This window comes from Epargyreus clarus, unplaced genomic scaffold (genome assembly GCF_041222505.1).
Source record: "Epargyreus clarus isolate Ecla_fem2 unplaced genomic scaffold, WU_Ecla_fem_2.2 ptg000029l, whole genome shotgun sequence".
Classification (NCBI taxonomy): domain Eukaryota; kingdom Metazoa; phylum Arthropoda; class Insecta; order Lepidoptera; family Hesperiidae; genus Epargyreus; species Epargyreus clarus.
This window is the reverse complement of record NW_027332235.1, coordinates 2,327,247-2,351,965: the sequence shown is the minus strand read 5'-3', so window position 1 is coordinate 2,351,965 and position 24,719 is coordinate 2,327,247. Positions and strand designations below refer to the sequence as shown.

Genomic DNA, 24,719 nt, shown 5'->3' with positions numbered 1-24,719 from the left:
TACATGAGGTATATGGGAACAAAGGAATGAAAAATCGATAAATTAATAATGAATTTGCTTTCTTTAAAATAAATCGATGTTAAAAAATGAATTATCAGAATTTATAATGAAGGAATAATCTAAAAACAACGTCGTCAAAATGACTTTCAAATAGTAAGTCGCGAATCACACGTTGCCAATCGCTTATTTAAAATAATCAATTAGTAAAAAATAATCGATTGTTGAATAGATTATTACACTAAAATAATCGTCAATTTTTTGACATCCCTTCCCATCATACATTTAGCTAATGTATGTATGTATACAGAATAATTTGGATAGCCATTTGTCGTGATAAACAATATACCTGTTAGTGATACTATTGCTGGCGCGGTCCATGTCGTCGCCCCTGACGTCGGCCCTACGCCCCGCGCCCTCTAGCGGCAGCAGCAGGTACACCATGCGGTTCGCGTAGTGGATCGCCTGGCTGTACAGCGTCGACTCCTCGCTCGCTATCAGCTCGCGTTGTTTCTCTGCGTAAATCACAATTAATTATTATCAGCTTCAGAATCACGTTAGTTCACTTTATTCGGTCAGTGAACGAACGCATTACTATTAAAGCCAATCATTGGCTCTAATTGAATTTCGCTCGTTATTAATAATCTATCTATCCAATGTTTTCCCTGCAAAAGACTTCATACGAGAATATTGACATATAATATCAAAATTTAACATTTTTTAGTATGAAGCAATTGGCAAATGTCGATTTGTGATAGACATGGCAATCTTTCAATGTTGGTAGGACCAGCGGTATAGGACATGATGTGTGGGTGTCTAAAATACTATGTTGCAACTAATAATAGACTATGACATTACCTTGTGGTAAACTGGGCCAGAGCCTCATTTGCTCTGCGGCTATCTCCAACGCGCTCGGCTCTTGCGCCTTCAGCAAAGATATGTATTCTTCGTCCTCCCTGAAATAAATCATACAAGTTGTATTTGTCCAGTCCATTTAAGAGAAATCCTACAGATAGAATCGCCTGAAATAGCACGATAAACATTTAACTAAAGCACAATTCTGAGATTCCTGTCGGATCCAGAAGTGACCAATGTAAAATACTTGTGTCAATTGTCCACACGGTGTCGCCGGTGGATGGGTGGATGGGTGGTGTGTGTGGTGTATGTTACCTGGGGCTGGGCACGCGCGGGTGGTGCGCGGGGCTGGGCAGGTACAGCGCCTTGATGTCGCGCTGCACGTCCTGGTAGAACGCCGCCTCCCAGAACTGCTGGCTCGTCCACACCGCGTGCTCCTGGATACATATGATATATTATTTTTTCATTTTCATTAGAATTGGGCCAAAGCCTTGATTTTGCAATGAGCAGAGTGACATTGTTCACATTATACTCTTCGAAATCAAGTCTTTTTCTAAAACTTAACTACATATATGAGCACAAATAAGCAACCCGTATGGATCTAAGAATGTATCTACAGAAGGCTAAGTTTTCGATGCTTATTCAATCTTGACTCATAATAACCTTATAGTTTGTGTAGATTGCGAAAGGCTTATCGAAACCGTCCGTCTTGGTTATTATCATTGGATAGTAGTCATTAATTTATTCGGATACTTTTAGTTTTAAAACAAGTAAATTTCTAACCGGTATATCACTCCATCAATCCGCAATAGGACTCTGTGGAATATCTAAACTCTCCCCAGTTTTAGGCTACGAGTTGCTAGCTACGCTAAAATTGTTATAAGTTACATACTTGCTATTATATTTTTTCAAATAAAACACCAACCTGTATACACATGTACGCGTACTGTATGACGCCGGTGCACAGCTTGCGGCAATACGCAGTGGCCAGCGGCAACACGGCCGCCGCTATCGAGTGCTCGTCCAGCGCGCTCGCCGATTGCAACGCGCAGTTTATTAACCTGTAATATATTTCATTACATTATACAGGTGGCTTTAAAATAGTAATTTCCTTATAACACTACACATATTTTAGTCTAGGAACAAATGGTTAAACACATTACATATAAAATTTAATAGGATCGTACCATAATTTTATTTCTACTTTTAATTTTGTTTCTACGATTTTTTAATCTTATAATCATACGCGAGACATACGATTTATTTGACAGTAAGCGTTTAAATTTCATTACTATAACTTGCCGCAGATCAAGATAGTTTCAGGTCATATAAGAGATATAACATACAACATTGTACATGATATGATCCGGCTCGAAGGACTATTTGAAAATGAACTAAATAGACAACAGCATCAATACTACAATATAACATTTTGAGAAAGGACACTAAATAAATATATTTCTCTGTGTCTTTCTTGTTTAATATTATTTTTTACAAAAATGATCTGTTGACAATAAAAAATATTTATCAACAGATGATTACTTTTATTGTTAATAGATTATTTTTAATGATGCAATATTCTATTTTTCACAGAAATATTTACAAAGTCTATTAGGTATCATGTTACATTATCAACATGATCGCGACATGGGAACGATAAAATCAACATGGCCATCAGACATGAAATACACCATTCATAGGTTATTTAAACGGAACACGCAATTTGATGGTTTATTGTCGATCTGTTCGCGCATAATATTACACAATGATAAAAAAAGAGTATTTATTTTGTGTTTTAACCGCAACGGTAGCTATGGTGCATGGCATAGGGGATTTGGTAATTAATATATATTTTTTAAACTTTGATAATTAGGAAATAACTTTTTACATATTTTAAAATATTACTCAATAAATAAGGTATCGCTAGTTACTACATTTTGGTTAGACAGATACCATATGATATAATAATTTAACAAAGAGATAATTATGTTTGCAATTTAAATACTTTTTCCCGACAGTTAAACGCATCCGTTGATTCGATGTGGCGCTAGAATCGCAAACATAAAACCACTCTTTAACACCTATTATCTCTACAGGGTAAAGGCAGGTGGTTGCTGCAGAGCGTGGAGCAGTGCGACGAGGGGGATACAGAGGGCATGCAGGTGGTGTGCGAGGTGGACGTGACGCGGCGCAAGCACAACCGCACGCTGGACGTGTTCGACATCGACTTCCAGTGCAACGAGGACGTCGGCGACATGTTCGGGGTACGAGCGACCTTCATGTTTGTCCACAGTAAGGCAGGTGCTTGCTAAAAGCGTCAAGCGATGGGATGACGAGGATTGAGAGGGTACGTAGTTCATGTAAGCGTTCGTGACGTGGTGCAACTACCGCTTAGAGGCGTATTTGAAGTCGCTTTTGATTGTAAGAAAGATGTCAAAGACTGGTTCAGGTTATGAATATATGTATGTATCCTATTCTATGTTATATTTTTTATTTAATCCCATGACGGCGATGTATAAAGGACATGGAACGATAAATACTAGTTGTTAATAAAAAAATATAAAATTGACAGAGTGTAATATCACATACTATCATAAAAGGTGTTCAAAAAGGTAAAAAAACTATAGATTATTCAAACATTGTACAATGATTTCAATCGAAATTTTCAAAACTTGAAAAGTAATTATAGTGATTTTATGTGGTGTAATAGCACACTATAATTTTCCTTCAGGTCATAATAATAGTATGCAAGCATGTGGACGGCGGTTGCAAGGAATGGCAAGTGTTGACCGACGACAGCGTGGAGCGCCTCGCCAAGAAGTACGCCGAGGGGAATGTTAGGACTGCGTTCGAGATGGCGGGGATGGACCCCCCGGACTTCCCCGTTAAGGCGGTAAGTTAACTAAGCTAAACGCACAACACAACAGCAGAACACAACAGCGCCTAACACTGCTGTTATTAGGTAGAAATAGGTGTGGCGCTAGTGCCGCCGGAGTCGAACCACAAAGGGTTCTACCACCTTGAATGGGTTCTATTATAATGGTCCTAAAAATAACTAAATCGAACATAGAATTATAAATTGTTGAAAAACAAAACGCCCGCTTTCGAATTATTTGAAACATTAGGCCAAAAAATTGTTAATCCGCGAAATGTTTAAATTAATGACTGGCGGAAAATTAACTGCCAAATTAATATGAAAAAATATGTATTTTCTTAAAATTGAGGCTTTTCCTTTTGTGTGTCATTTAACATTGTTTCCCAGAATTTGATCCTTATAAGCGACACTATCAGATAGTGGAATAATATAGAGGGTTTATTTTTTTTCAAAATGAACTCGTTCGATTCCCGGCTAAGGAAAAAGATATTTTAAAAAACTAATGATGCAGTTTTAGTTTTTATCAAAGTCGGTCTCGTAACTCTTTTCAGCATTTTTCGCTAATCCTTATAGTTTCGGATTTGGCCCTGAAGGCCTATTTGAAAAATTCACCCTGTATAACTAAGTATCTCTTTTTCACTATATTTTCAAATAGCTTGATAAATTTGACTTATACCACTCTACCACACCAGAGTTGAGAATTTGGCTATTATTATTTAGAAAATTTTAATTTGAAACTTTCCATACGCAAACGTTGGCTAACATTGATTATTACTAACCGAACTTACTGTATAGCACAGACATATATAATCAACGCTTACAATCACTCAATTCACGAGCAACTTTCCACTTACTCCCAACAGGACAAATACAGCATCCGAGACTACGCGGTGGACTACTGCGAGTTGCCCAAGGAGAGCGTGTACGGCACGTTCACGGCGGTCGCGAAGCTCGTGCGTAGCGGACAGGCCGTCTCGTGCGTCAAGTGCACCTTGCAGTTCGACGAGGACATGGATGGGTACGAGTGCGAATAGAACCTACTTCAATAAACTGTTCGTTTTACCGCGTAAATTAATGCGGCATAAAAATACTATGATTTATAGTGTATGTGATATTTTATAATAAAAAAATTGCACAAAAACATTGTATTCCATTAAAGAAGCTTTTGTACAATAATTATTTTAAATTATTATATTGTTATCCATTATTAATTTTAGCTATCAGAAACATACTAAAGTAAATTTGACCTTCAAGAAAGCTATATATTTTTTTTTCTTATCCTTAAAATATTCCATATTGCCATATTTTCCTTATATATCTTGTTTCCTTAAATTCATGATAAATAATTTGAACAAAAATTGAGGGATTATACAAAATCTGCATTAATTAATCTCATAAAATCGCATAAATCATATTTGGACTGTAGTTAGAGTATATGACAAAAAGTTTATGTAGGTCATTTTATTCTAGTATTATATTTTTTCCGTTTTGTAACAGTTCTATTTTCAGTATGTTGAAATTAGTTTGCATAGTTAGTCCCATTGCGGAACTCAAGTCTTCCTGCATAAATGCTATACAGTGTTTTTTAATTACCGCGGATGTTCACGGAATCGCATCAAATATGAAAATGTGAAACACTTTGGAAATTTACAATGGCGACTGTTTTTACCTAAATAAAAGTTGCCAATTTTACGGCGTCATTTATTTCCGTTGCCACAAGAATGCTTGTTTTCGTTGCGACATTGGGCAACATGTATTCATCTCTGTAAAACATTGAAGTAGTAAAAAGCATGCAATCCGTCTGATGGAGGTAAATGTCACCTGAAATTAATACCAGAAAACTAAATTCTTACTTCAGATGGGTTATAGATTTGTTATCCTTGAAGAAGACTTATCTCTTTATCAAATCCTTAAAACGCAAAACAGCAAGTTTAACATTGCCTTATAAAGAAGTTAGGTATGCCGGTGGTGCCTTCAGAGTCGTATCATTTGAACTTCTGAAGAGGTTATACGCGGATCACCTGACGATGAGGTCGAACTGGTGGTGGTGCAGCAGGTGCTTGTTGGTGGGCAGGCGCGCGGCCAGGTCGCGCGCGGGGCACGGAGCTCACCTGACGATGAGGTCGAACTGGTGGTGGTGCAGCAGGTGCTTGTTGGTGGGCAGGCGCGCGGCCAGGTCGCGCGCGGGGCACGGAGCTCACCTGACGATGAGGTCGAACTGGTGGTGGTGCAGCAGGTGCTTGTTGGTGGGCAGGCGCGCGGCCAGGTCGCGCGCGGGGCACGGAGCTCACCTGACGATGAGGTCGAACTGGTGGTGGTGCAGCAGGTGCTTGTTGGTGGGCAGGCGCGCGGCCAGGTCGCGCGCGGGGCACGGAGCTCACCTGACGATGAGGTCGAACTGGTGGTGGTGCAGCAGGTGCTTGTTGGTGGGCAGGCGCGCGGCCAGGTCGCGCGCGGGGCACGGAGCTCACCTGACGATGAGGTCGAACTGGTGGTGGTGCAGCAGGTGCTTGTTGGTGGGCAGGCGCGCGGCCAGGTCGCGCGCGGGGCACGGAGCTCACCTGACGATGAGGTCGAACTGGTGGTGGTGCAGCAGGTGCTTGTTGGTGGGCAGGCGCGCGGCCAGGTCGCGCGCGGGGCACGGAGCTCACCTGACGATGAGGTCGAACTGGTGGTGGTGCAGCAGGTGCTTGTTGGTGGGCAGGCGCGCGGCCAGGTCGCGCGCGGGGCACGGAGCTCACCTGACGATGAGGTCGAACTGGTGGTGGTGCAGCAGGTGCTTGTTGGTGGGCAGGCGCGCGGCCAGGTCGCGCGCGGGGCACGGAGCTCACCTGACGATGAGGTCGAACTGGTGGTGGTGCAGCAGGTGCTTGTTGGTGGGCAGGCGCGCGGCCAGGTCGCGCGCGGGGCACGGAGCTCACCTGACGATGAGGTCGAACTGGTGGTGGTGCAGCAGGTGCTTGTTGGTGGGCAGGCGCGCGGCCAGGTCGCGCGCGGGGCACGGAGCTCACCTGACGATGAGGTCGAACTGGTGGTGGTGCAGCAGGTGCTTGTTGGTGGGCAGGCGCGCGGCCAGGTCGCGCGCGGGGCACGGAGCTCACCTGACGATGAGGTCGAACTGGTGGTGGTGCAGCAGGTGCTTGTTGGTGGGCAGGCGCGCGGCCAGGTCGCGCGCGGGGCACGGAGCTCACCTGACGATGAGGTCGAACTGGTGGTGGTGCAGCAGGTGCTTGTTGGTGGGCAGGCGCGCGGCCAGGTCGCGCGCGGGGCACGGAGCTCACCTGACGATGAGGTCGAACTGGTGGTGGTGCAGCAGGTGCTTGTTGGTGGGCAGGCGCGCGGCCAGGTCGCGCGCGGGGCACGGAGCTCACCTGACGATGAGGTCGAACTGGTGGTGGTGCAGCAGGTGCTTGTTGGTGGGCAGGCGCGCGGCCAGGTCGCGCGCGGGGCACGGAGCTCACCTGACGATGAGGTCGAACTGGTGGTGGTGCAGCAGGTGCTTGTTGGTGGGCAGGCGCGCGGCCAGGTCGCGCGCGGGGCACGGAGCTCACCTGACGATGAGGTCGAACTGGTGGTGGTGCAGCAGGTGCTTGTTGGTGGGCAGGCGCGCGGCCAGGTCGCGCGCGGGGCACGGAGCTCACCTGACGATGAGGTCGAACTGGTGGTGGTGCAGCAGGTGCTTGTTGGTGGGCAGGCGCGCGGCCAGGTCGCGCGCGGGGCACGGAGCTCACCTGACGATGAGGTCGAACTGGTGGTGGTGCAGCAGGTGCTTGTTGGTGGGCAGGCGCGCGGCCAGGTCGCGCGCGGGGCACGGAGCTCACCTGACGATGAGGTCGAACTGGTGGTGGTGCAGCAGGTGCTTGTTGGTGGGCAGGCGCGCGGCCAGGTCGCGCGCGGGGCACGGAGCTCACCTGACGATGAGGTCGAACTGGTGGTGGTGCAGCAGGTGCTTGTTGGTGGGCAGGCGCGCGGCCAGGTCGCGCGCGGGGCACGGAGCTCACCTGACGATGAGGTCGAACTGGTGGTGGTGCAGCAGGTGCTTGTTGGTGGGCAGGCGCGCGGCCAGGTCGCGCACGGGGCACGGAGCTCACCTGACGATGAGGTCGAACTGGTGGTGGTGCAGCAGGTGCTTGTTGGTGGGCAGGCGCGCGGCCAGGTCGCGCGCGGGGCACGGAGCTCACCTGACGATGAGGTCGAACTGGTGGTGGTGCAGCAGGTGCTTGTTGGTGGGCAGGCGCGCGGCCAGGTCGCGCACGAGGGCGGCGCGCGCGGCCGGCGCCCGCAGCGCGCGCAGCACGGCGGGGAACGACTTGCGCGCGTCCGCGTACCGAGACTCGAATATCGCCGCTATGCACGCGCGGAGCACCTGCAAGAAAGTTGTTTGTTGAGCACGTGTGACTTATGAGATTGGTTCATGAGAGTAACGAAATATCACAAGGGGAAGTTGTAATGTGATATCATTGCAGTGCATTTTTTTTAATTCTCTAATTTATCATGACGCGTTCAATAATCAAATGAGCACGATTCCAAATAGTTCTTATAAAAATAATAGCATTTATATTAAAACTAGATCACTTTTCAAAAACTGCCAAAGAATTTTTTTATAACTAAAATCAATAAATTGACCTCATCATGCCTATCCTACAATTTTATTTAATATATCACCTCTAATCTTCGTGCCGAGTTGGTGAGCAGTAGTTGAGACTGATCCGCGGCTCCGGTAGGGGGCGCTCCGGGGGGGATGATGCGGGGAGCTGGTAACCTTAACGCTGACAACCTGTTGTATGATACATGTGTTAATTAATTTAACATAAAAAACAAATGTTTCCTACAAGGTTTAAATAAAAATTATAATTGAACTGGCACCCAAAGTAATATGGTAATATATGATAAAATTATGTAACGTACAGTAAGCATTAGATTAAGCTCGCATTTAAAAGTACACATGAAATAGTGTATACATTTCTTTGAAACCTTCATGTCTGAGATTTTTTTAAAAGGAAATTTAAAGGTGTATGAAGTCTATAATAGTTGTAATACATATTACAGTCTGTACTTTACCTGTAATGTGTATTATCGTTAACACTTTTCTCATTTTGAGTAGTAACCCATGTCTAGTAGTGAGATAATCAAGATTTGATGATTATGAAGTGATGTTGATAATAAAGATGATTATGATACTGATGACTTTAATGATGATGGTGATAATAATGATGATACTGCTTATATCGTTGATAATAACGATTTGTGGGGCGATAACGATGATGTTCTTGGTGACAATGATGGTGTTGATAACAATTATGATACCAATGCTGATATTGTCGATGTTGATTTGTGAAGCTGTAATGACGATGCTAATGATGCTGATGTTGGAGACGTTGATGGTGTCAATGATGTTATAGTTCGCATCAAAGTTCTAGTCTGCTTTGAAGTTGTTGTGCGCAGGTTTAGTTAGCATATACTTAGAATGTTAGAATTACACCAGCGATGATCATGATTTTAGGTGACGATGATGAAAACTATGTGTACGCTGTTGCTAACGACATCGTTAATCATGTACATACGTTAATAACAAATATCGTGTACGTACTTGGCGGGCGCGTGCCTCGCGCGCAGCTCGTCGACGACGTCGCGCACGCGGCGCGCGTCGAGCGGCGGCAGCGGCGGCTGGTGGATGCGCGCCGACGCGCCCTCCGGCGGCCGCAGCACGCGCTGCTGGTACGCCTGCACGCACACGATCTGGCCCGAGGTTAGCTGCCGCGCGGACACACGCACACGCACACGGACACGCACACGCACATACACACAGACATCCATTACATGTTCACGGAAGATCAATCACACACACATACATACAAACAATGCACGCACGAAAAGCACGCACACAAACAACAGTATTTAGCACTACTATGATCAAGTTTAAAGGATATAGTACGGGATACATTTCCGAAACGATGCAACATAGTCGTAGTAGCAGCGCAACTGTGGTGGACCTCAGGCAGGAATCTAATCTTATCTGATTACAGTTGACCATAGGCCACAGTAGCCACTTACTTTCAGGTGATTTACATCATAATTTGCTACTTGTACATTTAAAAAAACGCACCTACAAACGTACGTAAGCATATACACTTGCACATAATCGAGTAATCGCCACATATCGAGGCGACAACAATATTTTCTCAAAAAGTGTCATATCTTCTTTCCTGAAGAAGATAAACGCCCTACCAACCCGTATATAAAACAAAATCTACTTTCCAGTTTAAAATCGTAAGAAAAGGTTTAAAACCTTAGCAAACAAACATAAAAATTGATTATGTGTTTATAATGACTGACATTTTTCTATAGAAAGACTTAATCAGATAAACTTTAAAATGTTAATTATATTCAAAAATCACAGTATTCCACAACTCTTTACTATATAAACATTCTTGAAATGAACATTTTGATAAGAACATTTTACCTGCGGGTTGGGATTTTCGTTTAGATGCAACTGCATAGCCAGGTCTTGGATATGTTGTATTTCCGCCTCGGGATTTATAGACTCTAACCGCAACTGTTCTGGAAGATTCCTGTAAAATATGAGAGGGAATTATTAAGTCAAAATTCGTGTAAATAAAAAAAATGTAAAAATATTTTATTCCTATTAGAACACACATGAGTGACCGTTTGTGACAAAATTTCGAAGGATACGTTAAGATCCCAGTTGTTATCACTAGATGGCAGTCGTTACATTATATCTAAGCTCGAAAACATCAGGCACAGGTTGTTCATTAACCCAAATATTCGTTCATCTAACTAAATTTGACCAGCATGGTGAAGTAAATTTCTGAATTTACCCAGATACAAGTCTTTCACACATAAAAACTCCATAATCGTAATTATATAAATAGGCCAAGTCAGCAACATTACCAGTACTACTGATTTTCTTCTTTTTTATTTGTTCAGTAATTATCGATGGGCTTTATTGATGATTAAAAAAAGAAATAAAAAGAAAGAAAAATATGTCATCAACTCACTGAACCAACTCGTCCCATATATCCGTCGGTCGCCACGGCGGCCCTCTTTCCGCAACGAGCCCGTTGAAGAACATAGAGTCTAACAGCCTAAGGGCGAAGGGACACTGCGACAGCCCGCGGGCGCCGAGGAACCCCGCCTTGTGAAACGTCAGCACCGGAGACGGATGGATGCGGATTATTGTGAGGCAGTGTCTGAAAAAATAAATTAAACCAACAAGTAGTAGACTTTCAATAGTTTGAATGTGGATAACATTGCATTTCCGTGTTTCTAACTTACAAGAGGAATTTTAAGAAATGATGTTTTTTTATTTCAAAGATGTCGTAACGCAACGTGACAGGCGTTCTGAATTAGTTTTAATAAGTAGTAAAGACGATCGAGAAACTTATTTTGGGTTGATTACAATTATATTCATATTGCAGTAATGGCTTAGTGGTTAAAATTCGGCCTCCCTGTCGGAGGGTCAGAGTTTCAAATCTATTTGACTACCCCACAGGCGATAGTTCCGTGGAGTAGTCAAATAAATTCTAGTAGAAATAGTCTAATGCAGCGGCAGTCCAACCCTGGCCTCTGGTCTTGGGGGCCTCCAATTGTTTATAAGTTCTCTTGTAGACAAATGAAACAGATTGTAAGATTAGATCAACTTCTTAGACTGGGGGCTTCATTCAATCTCAGACGGTCGTAGTTCGCCACTAGTTTTAATACTGATACAAATTAAGCGTTAACTAAGAAAAAAATAGCTACCTATAGCCTTGCAGCAGTTTAGCCAGCGTCCTCATGAACACGGCCCTGATCTCCTTGTCGAGCATGTGCGGCGGCGAGGCGGAGGGCGGCGGAGGGGCGAAGGCCGAGTCTGCGGACCGCAGCTCTGGCTGCAGCACCAGCGCCAGCGCCTCCTGCAGCGACGATAGGAGTTTGCCCTCCGGCCGCGGGATGTTCACTCCTGCTGGTATGTGGAGGGAGCCGACGTCCAAGTCCGCTACGATCACGTCCAGCTGTGGTTAAGATACAGCAGGATTATTATAAGAAGAAAATATTAGTAATAAAAGTAACAACTGGTCAATTGACAAGAGTACAACAACTCATGAATATCTGTAAGTAGTTCTAAATCAGCCTGTTCTAATTGCCCTTCTACCTTCAAAGGGCTTAAAAACTTTAGATCTATTCAAGACTTCTCAGATTGCAAGTACAGGTTCCAAAACCACTATAAAGTTTGGCGAAATTAATTACTGCATACAAATATTGATTTATAACGAACGATCTAAACGAAACGATCAAAAATTTCCAACTAAATGTGCTACAAAAATTACAAGAACTACAAAAACCTACCAGTTCTTAGTTATTTAAGCATCAGACCAAACATCCACTTTTTTCAAATAGTAGGTAAATAATTTTAACATTTATACTTTTACCAGATACTGGCAGATAACTCAACGTCATTCTGGCAATAAATAATTTTCATTTCATATTACATTGCTTTCACAATTTAATACAATACCCCTACGACGCTACAATCAAGCAAACTCACCAACTCCGACACCTCCTCCTTCAGACTGGAGTGCACGCCGATAAGGAAGGGCGTGGGCGTGGCGAGCACCTCCGCGAGCCCGGCGGGCAGCAGCGGGATGTACACGTGCGCGTACCGGAACGGGAACATGAGCGCGGCGAGCGCGCGGCACGCCGCCGCCAGCCGCGCCGCCGCGAGCGACACTAGCAGCACCTTGTGCTCGCTCATCACCGCGCACCATAGTGTCACCGAGTTGTGGATGCCTGGAATGGATATTGCTCGCATTGTAGACTAAAGAAGTAGAATTAAAAAAGCGATAATCGGCATTCGTACATACGCATGAGCAATATGAGAATGACTAAAAGCTCAACAATCTGGTGAACTCTACTCCGGAATATTAACATTAAACCACTATAATAACCAAGAAGAAAGGTATAGGAAATAATTATTGTATTGCAATAAGTTTCCCCAATTAGTCAAGAGATGGCACTAAAAAGTACCAATTACTATTTCTGAATCACGCTAACGAAGTTTTCTCAAACATATTGAAAGTTCCCAACGGAGACAGTATTAGCACGACGCTCCATACGCATGCTAACCGAGCCACCGAGGTGGGAGATCTAACTGTACGAAAGAATGGAAACTTGGAGAACATTTTTTAACTCAAAAAAAGGTACTCTAACGCCTGAATAATAGTAAAGGTACTCTAACGCCTGAGTAGTTAAGACATAGATAGACGTGGGAGCACTACTTAAAAAACAATCTGAATGAAGCAAGCAAAGCTAATCCTTAGGTCACTAGATCCCAACCATTACTCACCTAACAACCTGAGCAGCATGTGAACAGCGGTGTGCGTGACGGGCATGGGCGGCGCGGCGGGCGGCTGCAGCGCTTGCCGGTCGCCCGCGCCGATGCTGAACCGCACCTGCGGCCCGCCCGCCGGCGGCACCAGCACACAGCCCACCAGGTTGCCCACGAGCGTCTCCAGCGGCACGCCCAGGTTCTCAACCCACACCGTGTAGATGATGCCTAGGCAGTTCTGTGAAACAGAGTAAATTGAAAATGAATATTACTGTATATCGACATAATTTCGTAAATGGTTTTCTTTTATAATATAAGAGTAGCAGACGGACATGCAGTTCACCTGATGATAAATGGCTACTGCCGCCCATGGACATCTTTAATCAACCCCATACACGATATTCCTACCTTAGGTCGGCCACAGATGGCTGTCCCTGAGGACTAAGCTGGAACGCCTCGGAAAAAGTATGTGTTAAAAAAAAAATTTTAACAAAAAAATAAAACCGACTTCTATGTCACTACAAAGTAAAAAATAATTGAAATAAATGTTGGTTTAGTACATATTTCTGAAGTCGGCGCTCAATATATTTCGTTTGATAACAGCGTGTCCAATATGAGCGCCGACTTCAGAAATATGTACTAAACCAACATTTATTTCAATTATTTTTTACTTTGTAGTGACATAGAAGTCGGTTTTATTTTTTTGTTAAAATTTTTTTTTTCACCCTTTTTAGTGATGATATGCTAACGTTTGTATTAATATTATGTAAAATTGTATAAATGTGATCATGAATAAAGGTAAGGTCTGAATAGATACGGATTGGACCCACCCGCTCGCAGGGCGCTGTCGCGCCTTTCTCGCTTAGTTTTATATTGTCTTATATGTTCCAACCTAACCTAACCAATTCAATACGAAACACTATAGGCGAAGCTTTATGAGATACTAATTATTGGCTAGGTTAGGTAGGAACAGATAAGTAAATAAATCAAACTAGGTGGCAAAACTCGGCGAGTGAACCGGTCCAATTTACCTTAATTCAATAGTTAAGAAAAGAAAAAGGAGTTGATGGGCAATTTTTTCATCATATATCTCTGTCTAGCTACTTCATTACAACAAATGTCTAATCTATATACTTTACATGGGAGGCACCTCTGCATCATCAGGATTGAAGAATTGAAGGTCATATCTTCCATCATATGTCTCTACTCAAAGACCTTATCATATATTCGTAAGCTCCAAATGCCTAAGTTGTATGGTTGAGGCAGGAGGCACTTCTGCATTATCAGAGTTGAAGAGTAGAAGGTCAAATTTTCCATCATATATCTCTACCTATCAACCTTATTGAATATTCATAAGCATCAAATGCCTAACTTGTATGGCTGAGGCAGGAGGCACCTCTGCATTATCAGAGTTGAAGAGTGGAAGGTCAAATTTTCCATCATATATCTCAACTTATCGACTTTATAATACTCGACTTATTCAAGTTTATATGAAATCGGGTTTTTCCAATTTTCCGGGAAAACTGGCGGGAATTTTCAAATTTCCTCAAAATGGGACCCCCTGTGAAACTAGCCGCACACAATGGTGTATGAATCATGTCGATCGGTCGCGGCATCGCGAAAAAATCGCCGAACAAACATAAAAAAAAAAAAAATATATATATACGGTCGAATTGAGTAACCTCCTCCTTTTTCGAAGTCGGTTAAAAAGTGAAAAAGTATGATTTTTTTTTATAATTATGTTAATTATGAAAATTAACAGCCACTTCAAAGTAATAAAAACATATTTAACGAATCTATTCGGTAGTTGAAAATTTACATACATATTAGTTGAAATTTAATATCATAAATTTTCAAGGCGATGAAAATTTACCATTACGTATTTTCAATTTGTTTTCATTATTAATTTAATTATTCCACAAAACATAACATGTTCACGTAAATGAGATCACATCCACATTAACATGCATTGGTGTAAGCGAGAATATAGGTCAGTAGTTTAAATGCTTAACTGGCTTTCTGTAAATTCTGTCAGCACTCATCATTTAGTAGGTTTATGGTATGTGTAAGTCTTTAGTGTGAAATGGACCGTAATCTAATTTCGTATAATCGGGTTTATAGAGAGATCCTATACTCAAACACGAAACACCTGGATTTGAGGTTAATCGAAAATTAATGTACCTACACAATTGAAAATATCATGTAGTTTCTTTAAAATATATTTATGAAAATCATTTAAACAGTACAGCAATGAATAAAAAGAAATTGCAAAAATATTACATAACAATATTCCGTAACAAGTTATACCTCTTTAGCGTATTTAAAAAGGGTGTAAGAAGTGAGACTATGTCTTACAAAACCAAACAAAAATACAAGATGATACGGCACGACGTATCATTTCCTATCGTGGCATAACATATGTTGGCTCTATGTTGAGTTTTGTAAAAATAAAGTTACTTTCATGATTTTTCTTAAACACCGGAAAAGAAGTATAACTTCAAAAAGCTATAAAAAATGTCAATGAAGATCGTTACCCGAAAGGTGTCGATGTAGTCCTGCCTTGACACGATGACGAGACACTTTGGCGCGTACATGATGCTGTGGTGGGTGATGTTCGGCACCGGCCGCGAAGAGTCTAACGACTCCTCGTCCTGGAACAATGGAGAAACAATCATTAATTTCGTAATATACATCTGACGGGGCAGTTATGATACTTGTTTTATTGTAAAAGATGTTACTTACAATAAACAAGATTATCTTACGGGTTCGTACTCATTTTTATACATAGAGAACAAAGAAAACTTGCTACCCATAAAAAGCGATTTATACGTAAAAATATCCCTAAATTATGAATTTTGTAATTAAGGTAAGGTAAGCTTCAATCTAGAAAATACACTAGGCGCTAAGGGTATTAATAATCAAACTACATTTAACAATTACTATCTACTACATTGTCAATATTAACAAATATTAACAACCTACATTGTCGAATATCAATCTCTCGTAGACAAAAAAATGATATTTGGAATATTACCAATTAAAGTGTTCTAAACATTACATAACAAAGCACTTGCACCACAATAACAACGTTGCAAATAATTCCCGGGAAATAGAAGCCCACCCTCGCACGCACAGGCTGGTAGAAGCGGCGGCGCCGACGGAATCCCATTAACACGACGGTGCACCGCATTTAATATCCAGTAATTCTGAGGCCAGCGCCACATTACATGGATATTCCGTAGCGGAAAAAAACGCAACGGGACGCTGATACAGTTTATTTTGTCCAATTTGTCGTCGACGGACAGACTGCGCGGAAGATCGGTTGTCAGTTAGCGGGCCGCCCGACATTTTCGTCTGCTCCGCACTCCACAAACAATCTTCCGTCAGGCGGCATATCCGCCCAGTGTAACGCAGGCCTAAGTTTAGTGTCTGTACTCTGTATAATATAGGTGTTAAGGGATGGTATGCAATGCAGCGTGAAAAGTATACGGAGATGGACAATGGAACAATTTTATATTGAACATACATTGCATAGAAAAAATGCACACGCGTCTGCAAGCAAATAGTTTTCCATACGAAAACAGTAGTACATAGTAGTAGTAGACCATAGTAGCAGTGCGGACACCTTGACAAATTACACAAAAAGTTGCTTTATTACAATTATAAGCCAATGCTAAGACCTCATTCATTATGGAACCATCGATATATTTTCCATATTTATTTTCTCGCATCATTCCCTAGTCTGCGTTAGAACTACTACATCTCCTGGTTGTGGGAAGAGATCCTTACTTACAAGAGACGTATAAAAGTTGCAAATAATCAGCCAATGTCCACCAAGTGGTAATGTAAACAAAGTTTCTAGTTCACTCGTTTCCTAATATCCTAGTACAATTTCGGAACAAGTTTCTTTGAATCCGACGCCGCCGTCAGCTAATTGTATCGTCTGATGTCATTCACGATGATGACTAAGGTATGCGGGTACGGCTGTGAGTAATTGCTTTCTTGGGCACGGATCTGTTTACTTTGGAGTTTTAAATTATTCTTTATTTACTTTCTTTTTTAAATATGGTGGAAACATTAATAATTATATTAACATTAATATCGATTGATTTTAATGTGTCTTTTAACATATAAATAACATAAGAAAAATAATCATTTATAGATTTACTTGGCCAGAAATTGAACTCAGCACCCTTGACGTAAGAAATCCGTACAGCTTGCAAAAAATGCGTAATAGGTATTCTAAATGTCTCGGTTGTGCTTATTCTAAATCATTGTATAATCGAATTTATTACACAAAAACACAAGAGATTAGTTACTTAATATCTAATCTAATATTAACATTTACTATCCGTTATTCAAATGTTACACTGACATTTAATTCAGGCTAACACCATTCTTGGTTAAGTGGGTATGCAAATCCAAGGTGATTCGATTCGCCATTTCTAGATAACGTCATCCATCGAATTTGCGGGCAGACGGCGCGGTTTTGTTGTTTATATGGAAATGTTGTCAAGTACTCGACATACCGTATGGATATTGCCTGAAATATATGTAAATATAATCGATAGTCGATATGGCATCTATTTTATGTCAAAGTAGAAATTGTAGTCTCACGCCTAGGATTCTTCTCACAATGTGACGAAGGAATTGAAATCAACAATTTATTTGTCAGAATGAAATATGTATCAACGATTTTTCCATAAAAAAAATCGCTGAACAAACGTAAAAATCGAATTGAGTAACCTCCTCCTTTTTTGAAGTCGGTTAAAAACATCGTTTAGAATCACAATCTACAAGTATATTCTATCATACAAGAATATAGTAGAACTTTTTGGTACTGCTACAGGCACTACCGTCACACCTATTTCTGTTTTTGTCTATTTTAAACGCTGCTGTGTTTTGATTTCAAGAATGCGATGAATGACAATTATACCAAGAATTCCAACATAATCCCCAACCTCCTCGAAGGCAGAAACGAATTAGCGGACTTCAGGTAGAATTCCAGTCCTATCTGGAGTTGATTGCACACGCTGCATAGGTGGTATGTTAGCTACATTGTATTTCGTAATAAAAACACTATATTTTTATATGAAATAGAAATAGTTGGTAGCCGATAGTCCAGTAGTATATTTTTCGTAACTTTAAAACGGCTTGTTCTTAATACTTATCGCATGTAATTCCACGGCGCCTAGTAACAAAACAGGCGTCTCGTTACGTTCGATAATAACAAACATAACCACGTTTAGCAGACACCGAAAAACAGTTAGTACAATGTTTACAGTAAGGACCAGAATAGCGTGCAGTCGAGCTTGTAAATATTCAAAATAGCGAAATCACGGGAATTGCGCGTAACGACCGGAAATTTTCAGGGAGCACGTGAAATTGCATTCCCTTTTAGATTGCCGGGACGCTCCAGGAACGATTAGGGTCCTGCGGCTACTGGAGGTATTTTTAATTTGAGATTTTTTTATCAAATTCCCTGATTTTGTATAATAGCTATATTAGCTGGGTATCTGGTGTAAAGAACAATACCCAAAAGCAATACCCAAAGCTATGAAGCGTTTTAACTTAGTTGTTAGGAGGTAGCAATGCATCTGTAGTCGACCTTAAGTTACTACATCCTATCAGGGTTGATTGACTTATTGTCCATATACCTACTGCAGAGTTAATTTTATTAATAATTAGAAAAAGTAAATTACAAATAATCAAAGAAAATTTAAAGGGGTCTTATGAAAATTGTCATTGTTGACGATGGATATGTCCATATACGACTACGAAATAAACAACCCATTTTCAAAAGAATAAGAATACCTGACCGTCTAAAATATCGGAGGGCTAAAAATGGCCGTAGTTGATCAAAACCACAAACCATTGTTTTTTCTCCTACAGTCTACACTATATTTACAAATTAAAGCCATTATCCTGCTCCTTTATATTTTAAATTAATCTAAATTGTCGTAACCTCTACCCCTCCACAGATCCAATTAATATAATTTACACACGTATGAATATCCCCAATATAATTTCCTCATACGAGGTTCAATGACCCTCCATTGACTATTCTCCCTACGTTCAACTTGCCCCATATTATCGTCAAAATATGAATGAAAATTGACGCCGTTTATTATTTTCAACCCAACAGCTATAAGGCAAAAGGTTTGTTTTAGAATCGGGTTAGTTGTATCTGCGGTGCATTAATAGGGTGACCATTCATTCTGCATCAGAGCGCGACACTTGCGGTATATTGTCGACTAATCCTACTTAGTTTACTATAGTTTATACGAAATCAAGTGTCATTTATTACGGTTCACGAGAAAGTCCCGTGACGGACTTACAGACGACGGTGGCTTAATAGCAGGGTTATGTTAAGTTTTGCGGTGTGGTACTGAAAAAGCAATCGATATGTCTCCATCACAAAAAAACGTTATATACCTGAGCATTTTTTTCTATATATCGAACTAAGTAAGTAAAAATGTAGCCGATATGTTTATATGTAAAAATGATACATTTTTTCCTCTGCTACAAACAGCGGGACAGGTAGCCTGAACATGGAATCCCATTTTAAAAAGGATAATAATATTAATAAGAAGGCATAGTCACGCCTCCCAAAGTGGAAAGCATGGTTACCGTATACATTAAGGACCACACATGTTTTGTTGACGCAGTCAATCTCGCATGTGTTTAGACTGTTCCTGATGCGAATATTGTTTAAATATATCGTGTTTATAGAATAAAAAGGGTTTCGGTAATAGACCGTGGAATTTAATCCCTTTTAATTGAATAGGGTCACGTTCGTGGAGCTTTTAATTTAACGTTTAACTTCTGAATACATTCTTACATTTTTTTAAAGCAGATACCTAAATATTTTGTAACAGCAGGATATTTATTAATCCTGGGAAAAATATTCGGGAAGTTATTAGGTATATAACCAAGAAGTAGAAATTGAAATGCCTAAGTGTCTAAGCCTAACGATAACTTTCCAACCAGAACACAGAAGCAAATAACGCTATTATGTCAAAGCTCTAAAGTTTTGTGCCTTAAAAATAACATGACAAAGGTTAAGCTGAGGTTATATAATAATAATAATAATAACTTTATTGACACAAAAATTGTAAGTACATTGCAGAAGTTTGAAGCCTCTGGTTCCTGAGTTAGTCGAAACTGTGTTTCAGGAACCAGCGTATTCTCCCATTATCGAGTAATATATCACTTACATAAACAGACATTGAAACGAAAATAATAAATGTTTGTGAATACTAGTGAATAATTATGTGTCTGTGTATGTGTGTGTGTGTGTGTATATATGTGTGTGGGTGTGTGTGTGTGTGTGTGTGCGTGTGTGTCTGTGTGTGTGTGTGGGTGTGTGTGCGTGCTTGCATGTGTGTGTGCGTGTGTGCGGGTGTGTTTGTGTGTGTAATTTATATACTACCCAAAATATCTTCAACCTGTTCATAATCTAGATCATTGAGCCAGGTAATTATAACTTTTTTTAATTGATGAATTGAATACTTTTTAACTTTTTCTTTATTATTTAGTCTATTATACAATAATGGAGCAACTACGTCGAAATGCTTACGAGCAAGTTTACAACGAGCTCGGGGCACTGGGCAGCGGTCTACACGTTTATTAGAAGGCTTAAAAAATGGCACTATGTTAACATATATTCATTTCGCGTCATTCTAGTAGTCACAAAGTTTTAAAATTCGATTTTTGGTGGACGCAAAAGTTGGATAAATTAGTTATATTCTAATATTGAGCAATTGTAAACAACACTGGCTAACTTTCAATATCAGATTGGTTCAGAATGCCACAGAAGTCTTTAATAACCAAAGTAAAACTCTACAAGCCTACACCGTTCGCGCTCATAACAACAGATTTCCAATTAAATATCAATTCGCACTCAATCGGAACGCGGGCCGCAAATCATCTGACTCCTTGTTATTCAAGATCACGCGCGCCAATAATGAGATTCAATGTTATTTACAAGAGACAATTGCACGTCCTTGTGTTTGTACATCGCTTTGTCCAGTAAGTAGGAATACCTTCATTTTATTTACAATTTTTGTATTTGACAAGTTTTTAAGAGTAGCGTGCACACCATAGGTGATAATATAAACTCCATAGAAATGCATGAAACAGAACACAGGGGTTCTACAAGTTCTACATGACACCCATAGATAAGTAAAGATATCTCACCGCCCTGTAATTGAAGGAGGCCACAAATGGCTGACACATACGTAAAATGACTGACTGTTTTCCCATTACGTCTGACATGGTGTAATTTACGCGAAACAATGCTGACAAGTGTAGTTAAGTGGTGCAAAAACAACACTAATTCGAAGAAAAGTGCGGAGGAATATCGCTTTATTCGTAAGTGCTCTAAAAACTACATTTTTTAAATATTTTTCAATTACGAAAATAGATGACAGTGACAATTTCAATTCTCAAAACTGGTTGCATTTTTTTGTTAGTAGTGAGTAATCTTTACTAATCTATGCTGAAACCGACCACAGATACGTTCCGCTCTTGAAGACTAGCGACTAATCATGAACCTCACAGACAGAGAGACTTCATGTACTAAAACATTAAAGACAGTGTTTGCAAAGGTCTCATTTATTCAATCTCTTTGGTTTCAATTCGAATCAGAACAGCGTCAGCTTCCGAATCTAAAATCAATAATCCGTACCTACTGTTCCACGATCCTACCTACAAATCTGTTTATTACGCAACTACACAAAGGAAATAGAAGTATCGTAACAATAATCATAAAACGGAACGGCCCCGACGTATTAACAAGAGTGTGTGGCGATTACTTTCGTTCGCGGCTATCGGCAATCTTGATAAAGTCGGAAGAAATAAAAGTCGAACATAAAACGCCCGTAAAACGCATTTGGTCACAAACGCCACGCTCGCGGCAATGCCATTGGCACGTTAGGATATCGACATTGAAATTAACACGTAGGGGTGGCATTCCTGGGTTTTAATCGGTATTTTGACCCACAGTGCTCCAGGGATACTTCCCTCGTTATTTCTGGAGGCCTAAAGCATACCACTCCACACTGTTACGATTGGTGGTTAAACCAATATAGTTCATCAGGGGAGAAAGAAAGAAAGAAAGAAACATTTATTTGTAAAAAATACTACAACATTATGTGACATAAACAATAGGAAACATAACTTTAAAATCAAAACATTGCTGCAGTAAAATTTAGCAAAAGGGTCCACACTCAGCCTCACCGCGGCGAACCACGGCCACTGATTTTCAGTGCGTCCCAATTCGACGAGTAGTTCGGTCGGGTGGTGCGTTAGCAAAAGAGACACCTTCACCACGCTTATTTCTAGCATAACAATTTTGCGTTTCAAGGGAAGGACGTGGATACCGGCTGACGTACATATGAGGGGACTTCCTCATATGTAAGATTTTCATATTCCTCATCTAAATCCTCGGGAGTGGTAAAGCATCTTTTGGCTTCAAGTACATTCCCTATTCTATTTGGAGTTAGTTAAATCTCAGTGGGCGTCATTTACCAATTCCTATCAAGCGCTATGCAGATGAGCTCGATTGCTACTTAAATTAAAAAAAATTGGAAATATATACTGGTTTGTATGCAAACAATGTTTGGTTGTTTTTAAATCGCCTATAACGTCATCAACCAAAGTTTAATGACTGCTAACAAATGACAACTTAACGTGCCTTCCAACCAAAGCACGAGAGCTCGTATCAAATTTTGTCATTAGAGGTCTAGCTTAAGTACATAAGGTGTTAGAACTTTTTGTATTTGGGATATAAGGGTCTTTTATATCACGTTAACCTCGAGAGCTTAGTATGAAGAGACCTTTGAAGATGTCATTAAATAAGTGATATATTTGACACCTTTGATGTCAAAGGTGGTAGAACTTTTTGTATAAGTAATTTGAGGGCCTTTTAGGAAGTGAGAGCTTTCTAACTTCAAGAGGTTTGTATCTTTTGAAGAGTACCCCTCGTTAGTCGTTATAATAAAGGAATGCGTATTCGTTTGCTAAATTGCGAGGGGATTCGCGTGTTATATGAAGTTTAGCGTCAAGTGCGTGTTAGCGACTCAAAAAGATATCATAAACAGGGAGAACTAAAACAGAAATATGATGGGTATCTAACTCCAAATCCTGCATCTTAAAAGAAGTTTGTCTAAGTACTCTCGAGTAATTAATAGGCAATCTAATCTGGCATCTCACACGATCCAGCTTCGGGGAAGATTTTAATATAAATATAACTTGTATAAATATAACTTGCTTTTTTGTTATAATATGGTCATAAATTAAATCATAACCATTGTTGTCACAGTGTTATTGTCACTATTTTTATACACTCAGTGCGATAACTAGAATTATTGAAACCATTTTCTTAATGAGCTGAAACAGTTAAAAGAGAGGAAAAGGTAATAAAAACAGTCTTTTTTTTTATGTCGATTGATGGACCTTCTTGATTCATACTCCAATTAATACTATTTCACCTAGCCAGCCTACAGCCACAACACAAATTTAATACAACGCCCCTTAAAATGACTCTTAATGAACCCGCAGTAATTACATATTAAGAAAAATATAGGCCATTATTTCAGACTCCATTAAAACGAGATCGCGCGTGCCAGCCCTACGGGGCCACCGACCCGTTCGTAAAACATTTTTCTTTTACACTCCAATAAAAATGAAAGCTGGAAAAACTTTATTCCCATGTATTAAATTGGTAACTAGAAGCTTATGATACCCCATTCTGTGGTTAAAAGGAATAACCGACCTAACAATAAATCTGAGAATCGACTCTACTTATGTTCGAAATTAGTTGGAATAAAAAGTTTTCTATGAATATAGAAATTTCATAGAAGGTTCCTTCCATGATCATGATTGAGTATAAAACGTCACTGTTTAACGCGAATACCATTTTCTACAAGAAATTCGTCACCATTAGCTGTTGTTATATTTTTATATACAATTAAATGTTTATTTACATTTAAATTAAAAAGGCAAATGAATAAAACCACACAAATATAGAGTAATAATATTAAACATAAGTCATTAAACTGACACGCTCAAATACATAAAGATATTAAACTACATTCATAAGTAATAACTATACCTATTATAAGTATTTATAATGTTATAGTTAATTAATTATGTAAATGAATGTAAAAAACGTCAGTACGCAACGCCGCAATCATGTTTGTTAATTTGTTTATGCAAATATTGCAAATGTATCGAAAGTGTTGAATGAACCTCCGACCTACTTTACTAATGATTAATTAATACAAAAACGCATTTTGCAACTATCGAGCAGTTTGTATGATGTGCAACAACAAATAAATTATGTTTTTAATCTCCATGTACTCGTATGTATTTTATAAAATCCCAACACTGACTGATACAGATACTAATACAGGGTCTTATTTAGCAGAAGAGTTTCATTACCGTAGATATGCATTAAGAAAAGATTGATTGAAAACGCATTTCCTAACGCCGCTTTTCTTGTCGCGCGTGTTAAGTCTGCAAGCGCACACACACACACACACTCGATGCAGTCTCTTTGCAACTGGTGTGCCTGGGCGTACGAAACAAAAGGATGCAAGTGGCATGCACTCGTGCGTGGGGGACGCGTGTGCTAGGATAAACACGCGCGACATGAAAAGAGCC

At 40.5% G+C, this 24,719-nt stretch overlaps 2 protein-coding genes across 2 annotated transcripts in view; one reads left to right on the top strand and one right to left on the bottom strand.

Annotated features, from left to right (window-relative positions):
• Window positions 1-24,719, bottom strand: part of Sbf (SET domain binding factor) — a 101,512-nt gene that overhangs the window by 25,159 nt on the left and 51,634 nt on the right. Inside the window, exons 4-16 of the mRNA XM_073089352.1 lie at window positions 15,587-15,703; window positions 13,071-13,290; window positions 12,273-12,514; window positions 11,489-11,739; window positions 10,747-10,938; window positions 10,191-10,299; window positions 9,318-9,451; window positions 8,393-8,504; window positions 7,909-8,093; window positions 1,778-1,913; window positions 1,168-1,289; window positions 856-953; window positions 347-512 (exon numbers count right to left, since the gene is read on the bottom strand). Of these exons, the coding sequence (XP_072945453.1) occupies window positions 347-512; window positions 856-953; window positions 1,168-1,289; window positions 1,778-1,913; window positions 7,909-8,093; window positions 8,393-8,504; window positions 9,318-9,451; window positions 10,191-10,299; window positions 10,747-10,938; window positions 11,489-11,739; window positions 12,273-12,514; window positions 13,071-13,290; window positions 15,587-15,703 (2,084 nt within the window). The remainder of the gene's footprint in view (window positions 1-346; window positions 513-855; window positions 954-1,167; window positions 1,290-1,777; window positions 1,914-7,908; window positions 8,094-8,392; window positions 8,505-9,317; window positions 9,452-10,190; window positions 10,300-10,746; window positions 10,939-11,488; window positions 11,740-12,272; window positions 12,515-13,070; window positions 13,291-15,586; window positions 15,704-24,719) is intronic.
• On the top strand, window positions 2,545-4,824 carry LOC140754528 (uncharacterized). The gene is made up of 4 exons (XM_073089565.1): window positions 2,545-2,689; window positions 2,949-3,116; window positions 3,584-3,745; window positions 4,591-4,824. The coding sequence occupies exons 1-4, from the start codon at window positions 2,618-2,620 to the stop codon at window positions 4,759-4,761; spliced, it is 573 nt and encodes a 190-aa protein (XP_072945666.1). The 5' UTR covers window positions 2,545-2,617; the 3' UTR covers window positions 4,762-4,824.

Excerpts from the sequence above, each read along its gene's own strand:
- LOC140754528 (XM_073089565.1), top strand. The coding sequence starts at position 2,618 with ATGATAAAAAAAGAGTATTTATTTTGTGTTTTAACCGCAACGGTAGCT. Across the intron at positions 2,690-2,948 it reads TGCATGGCATAGGGGATTTG|GGTAAAGGCAGGTGGTTGCT; the intron begins GTAATTAATATA and ends TTATCTCTACAG. Across the intron at positions 3,117-3,583 it reads ACGTCGGCGACATGTTCGGG|GTCATAATAATAGTATGCAA; the intron begins GTACGAGCGACC and ends ATTTTCCTTCAG.